Here is a 6,000-nt window from a genome sequence, read left to right on the forward strand (position 1 = left end):
TCGCTTTCTATTTTCAAAGTTAATTAAAAATTATAAATTTTCTTAATTAGTTTCTCATCAGAAGTTAACAATATTTTATCAAACAAGGTTTGCTCCTTATAAAAACCATACAATTTAACATCTTTATCAAATCTAGTTTGCATTTCTAAATGTGCCCACCATGATAAATTAATACCCTGATTTTCCATTTCTTGTTTAGATTTTAAACTCCCTTCAGAGTTTAAAATATCTCTATATGCCCAGATGTTTTCAAAGTCAACTAAATTTGGGTGTACAAATGTTTCCATTGTTGACAACCACCACGGAATTTTCAGATATATTTTACATTTTATTTTTTCCCATGTTGTTAATAATGCATTTCTTATATGGTGATTTTGGAAGTATTTATGAATTTTATTTTTCCCATATCATAAGAAAGCTTGCCACCCCAACTGTAAATCATGTCCCTCCAGATATAACAACCTTTTGTTTCTAAGACTTATCCATTCTTTTACCCATGTTAATACAGATGCTTGGTAATATGAAACCCATTCTGGTAAACCCAAACCTCCATTTTCCTTGGCATCTTGTAACATTTTCATCTTAATTCTAGCTTTCTTTCCTTGCCCAAAAAATTTCAAAATTAATGAATTTAAATCTTCAAAGAATTTTTTCTCAAGTTTTATAGGTATTGTTTGGAATAAAAATAACATTTTCAGTAATATATTCATTTTCACTGTAACAATTCTTCCTAATAGTGACAATTGCAAGTTTTTTCCATTTTTCCAAATCCACTCTTATTTGATTCAATAGTTTTGTATAGTTATCTTCTTTTATCATTGAACATCTTGCTGTTACGTATATTCCCAGATATACTGGGAATATACTTAACAGCATTTGGGTGTTTTTTTTTATCTGAAAGATTTTTTTACTATTACTTTAGTTTTTTCTCTGTTTATTTTCTACCCTTTTATTTCTCCATACTGTTCTATCTTTCCCAGTAGTTTAGGAATCATCTCCAAAGGACAATCACTTAAATATGAGCCAGCAGTATGCTGCAGCTGCTAAAAAAGCCAACACAGTGCTGGGCTGTAATAACAGAGGGATAGAATCAAGATCACGTGAAGTATTAATATCACTTTACAATCCCTTAGTAAGGCCACACTTGGAATACTGCATCCAGTTTTGGTCACCAAGATGTAAAAAAGATGCTGAGACTCTAGAAAGAGTACAGAGAAGAGCAACAAAGATGATTAGGGGAGTGGAGGCTAAAACATATAAGGAACAGTTGCTGGAATTGGGTATGTCTAGTTTAACGAAGAGAAGGACGAGGGGGGATATGATAGCAGTGTTCCAATATCTCAGAGGGAGTCAAGCTATTCTCCAAGGTGCCTGAAGGCAGCACAAGAAGCAACGGATGGAAACTGATCAAGGAGAGAAGCAACTTAGAACTAAGGAGAAACTTCCTGACAGTTAGAACAATTAACCAATGGAACAACCTGCCTCCAGAAGCGCTGAATGCTCCAACACTGGAAGTTTTTAAGAAGAGACTGGACAGCCATTTGTCTGAAATGGTGTAGGGTTCCTGCCTGAGCAGGGGGTTGGACTTGATGACCTCCAAGGTCCCTTCCAACTTTATTATTATTATATTATTATGATAAATACCAAATCATCAGCAAATGCTTGTAACTTGTATGTTTCACATTTTATTTCTAGTCCTTTAATTTCTGTATCTTGTCTAATATTTCTATTTAAAACTTCCAAGGTCAGAATAAATAACAATGGAGATAATGGACATCCTTGCCTTGTACCTTTTCTTATCTCAAAGTTCTCTGTATAATCTCCATTCACAATCACTTTTGCTGTTTGTTTATTGTATATTGTTTTAATCATATTTATAAAGTTTTGTCCAAAGTTCATTATTTGTAATTGTTGAATCATAAATTGCCAGGAAACATTATCAAATGCCTTTTTGGCATCTAAAAATATTAGTGCCAATTGTTTCCCTGGATGTAACTCATAATAGTTTAATACATCCATTTTTACTCTTATTTTTAATTTGTCTCTTTGGTAAAAAAAAAAACCATTTTGATCTGAATGTATAAATTAGGTTAAGAATCTTTTCAGTCTCTCTCCTTTTAGAACTTTCATTCACCTTTATGTTGGTGGGAGAAAAGTATTGAGAAAAACTTGGGCTGCAAGAAAAACATATTATTCCATGATAGACAAAGTAAATCCAAACTGCTTGCTGGAAGCACTAGAATGAAGCTCAAGTTTAAATATTTTAGACGCATGATGCAAAGGCAATACTAAAGTCATTGGAGAAGACTCCTGGTACTTCTGAAAAATGGAAGGCTGAGAGAAGATTAGATGACTGGGTACAATCAGTGAACTCACAAGCAGGAATTTAAAAGAATTTTAAAGGAATTTTAAAAAAGAGAGTTACTGACAGACTATCTTGGAGAAATAATGTCCATTGAGTCACAAAGTATTGGAAATAACAGGACAATATTAGTTTCCTTCAGATAGTTTGCACAACAACTGCTGTAGTTCCCAGGAAACTAATTATTTCAGAAGAGAAAGGATTAAATACTGGCTAAATACTGGCAGGAGCTAATCAAATGGGGGATTATACGCCTGATGTTCTCACTGCTATATTACTCACAGTCAAAGTCAATGGGGAAGCCAAATTCATTTAACCATCATGATACCAACTTAACAATGCAGAGATTCACTTAACAATTGTGACAAGAAAGATCATAAAATGGGGCAAAACTCACTTAAATGAGTTTTGTCTCACTTAGCAACAAGACAAAAATTTTGGGCTCCATTATGGTTGTAAATCGAGGATTACCTGTATGTTATTCCGTGGCAAGATTTACACAGAGTGCAGACACAGAAGAGTCATCGTTTCTTATATATTCTCCAAATATACTTCCTATAGAAGTGATATAGAAAGAAGGGCCCCTGAATTTTTGATAGGGTCTAACGCAAGTATGTGATCTTTGAACATTCTTGTATTTATCCATGGTTTTGGTAATCATAACCATCACTTTACACTGTGCCTGATCTGAAAGTCACCTAGATCATGTGCAAATGACTCCTACCAAACCTTTGTCAACAAAATTGATCTAAATCCAACATTGCCTCTTAGGCTTTTTCTTCTTTTATCTTAAGGGTACCTATATTGATGGTTTATTAAATTAACTGCTGTTCAGAAACTAATGTGTATATAAAGAACAGTTGTTTCAATCAATCAGAATAGAGCTGGAAGGGACCTTGGAGGTCTTCTAGTCCAACCCCCTGCTCAAGCAGGACTCTCTATATCATTTCAGACAAGTGGTTGTCCAGTGTCTTCTTAAAAACCTCGAGCACCCACAGTTTCTGAAGGCAAGCTGTTCCACTGGTTAATTATCTCACTGATAGGAAGTTTCTCAATTCCAGGTTGCTTCTCTCCTTGATTAGTTTCCATACATTGTTTCTTACCTTACCTTCTGGTGCTTTGGAAAATAAATTGACCCCCTCCTCCTGGTGGCAGCCTCTCAAATACTGGAATACTGCTATCGTGTCTCCCCTAGTCCTTCTTTTCTCTTGATTGACCATTCCCAAATCCCGCAACCTATTTTCATATGTTTTAGTCTCCAGGCCTTTAATCATCTTAGTTGCTCTTCTCTGCACTTTTTCCAAAGTCTCAACATCTTTTTTGTAATGTGGTGACCAAAACTGGATGAAGTATTCCAGATGTGGCCTTACTAAGGCTTTATAAAGTGCTACTAATATTTCATGTGATTTTGATTCTATGCCTCTTTTTATACAACCAAGGATTATATTAGCTTTTTTGGCTTCTGCCACACACTGCTGATTCATGTTTAACTGATTGTCCATTAGGACTCCAAGGTCCCTCTCACAGTTACTATTTTGGAGCCAGGTTTTGCCTAATCTGTACTTGCACCTTTGGTTGTATCTGCCCAGGTGTAAAACTTTGCTTTTCTCCACAATAAATATTATTTTGTTAGATAGGGCCCATTGTTCAAGTTTGTCAAGATCTTTTTAGATTCTGAGCTTGTCTTCTGGGTGTTCACTATTCCTGCCAAATTGGTGTCATCTGCAAATTTGATGAGATCCCCTTCTATTCCCTCATCTAAGTCATTTATGAAAATATTGAAGAATACTGGGCCTAAGACACAACCTTGTGTACTCCATTGCTTACTTCCCTCCATATGGATGTAGTACCATTAAAGACTACACTTTAAGTATAATTTGTCAGCTAGTTACAAATCCATCTGGGGGTAATGCTGTCACTACCACATTTTTCTAGCTTACCAAGAAGTAAGTTGTAGTCCACTTTGCCAAATGCCTTGCTGAAGTCTAAATATACTATGTCCACAGCATTTCGCTGGTCTACTAATTTAGTCACTTTGTCAAAGAATAAATTGCATTATACCTTTGCAAGAAACTTCATGAATACTCATCAGCAGCACTGCATAACTGTGACAACACTATCCTGGCCCAGGACTATAATGCCAGCATTATGAAGAAGGCATTATAATACAGAGCCTCTGAATAGCTGGCTGCATATTTTAATTTGCAAACAAGCATTCTGCTTAAAAAATGACATTGCAAAAATGCATATGTGCAAAAGACATAGCAGCAGCACCATGCTATGCTTCCAGTCTCCTGGTTTACAAAATTTTAATGCTCAGATGAAAATGTGTATAAAGGCCTAAAGGGAGAAATGGGACTCTCCTTTTCTTTTCATGAGAGCACCATCCTATAAAATCTCTTTTGTCCAGATATTGCAGCCTGTCTCATCAAGGGCTCATCATCATTACCTTATGCTCATCTCTCCTTTTATCATCTGAAACGCTAAATTGGGCCTTCCCCTTTATCTTTTTCCCAATTTGGACCAACCTCCTCGACTTGGTCTTCTTCAAATAAACTGGATTATAAATGCAACCGGTCCCAGCCAACCGGTCCCAGCCAATGAGAAGTGCTTTTTCCAGCGGGAATGGGAGACACGGTGCAACTGATCTGGGCAGTCTTCCCGAAAACCAGACTCAACCCCTTCCTTCTACTGTAATTATCTTTTCTTAATATTTCTGCAGAGACAAGGAGATGGGATTACACCGATATCTTTCTATCGTTCTCTAGCCCGCGCTCCTCCGCCCCTTTTGAATCTCACTGTTTTTAAGTCTCCCTGCCTTTCGCTTGCTCCTGGATCGCCAAATCTCTCCGCAAAACCCTCAGCTACGCAGCTGCATTCACAATCTGCAGAAAAATGAGAGATCGCTCACCAGCTAGAGGACTCTTGGGCTGCAAGACACCGAGCGCAGAAAGACGGGCACAGCCAAGGATCCCCCCGGTACGGCTCATCGTGAGAACGGCGTGACAGCGTCCAACCACAGCGCTTACCCTGCCGCTTTACCCGGCTTTCATCAGAATGCAAGGGAGCCAATCACGGAAAGCAAAGTATATCTTATTAACATAGATCCGCCCACGCGTCACCGGAAAACTTCTGTTTGCCACGCCCCGCGATCAAGTCAAATGCCTATCACGTCGATTGCTGTGAAACCATATTGAGCAATGCAGAAATCAAGGCTCTACGAAAAAAAACGTAGGATGTACTCTGCTCTTACGATAGTAGTGGTGTTAAATTCTATGGTGTTTCACTTCACTCAATGAAACTAATATAAAACGTAGGTTCAGTAACTTTAGATATTTCATTTGCATAAACTGGGTTTGCACATGGAGCTAAACCATAACGATTTAATAACATGTTTATTAGATTCCCACAATGAACTGAACTATAAACTAACCTAACATGCTATGAATATGTAGTCAGTTATGATATATTAAACTATGGCTTTGATAGTTAACCTAGGGCAGAGGTAGGGAACCTTGGCTTTTTTATAACCTGTGGACTTCAATACCCAGAATTCCTAATCCAGCCATGCTGACTCAGGAATTCTGGGAATTGAAGTCCACAAGTCACAAGCCAAGGTTCCCTAACCCTGACTTAGG

General features: G+C 37.3%; 1 protein-coding gene across 2 annotated transcripts in view; it reads right to left on the reverse strand.

Annotated features, from left to right (window-relative positions):
* FDXR (ferredoxin reductase) overlaps positions 1–5,432 on the reverse strand; it is a 45,744-nt gene extending 40,312 nt beyond the window's left edge. The window contains exon 1 of one of the 2 annotated variants that reach the window (XM_039342886.1): positions 5,274–5,432. In XM_039342886.1, coding sequence (XP_039198820.1) covers positions 5,274–5,352 — 79 coding nt within the window. In that variant the 5' untranslated portion in view covers positions 5,353–5,432. The remainder of the gene's footprint in view (positions 1–5,273) is intronic. The other variant, XM_039342885.1, reaches the window with a different exon arrangement.
* Positions 5,433–6,000: the final 568 nt, after the last annotated feature.

The sequence above is a fragment of the Crotalus tigris genome, unplaced genomic scaffold (assembly GCF_016545835.1).
Source record: "Crotalus tigris isolate CLP2741 ecotype Arizona unplaced genomic scaffold, ASM1654583v1 scf7180000017814.3102382, whole genome shotgun sequence".
NCBI classification, from domain to species: Eukaryota; Metazoa; Chordata; class Lepidosauria; order Squamata; family Viperidae; genus Crotalus; species Crotalus tigris.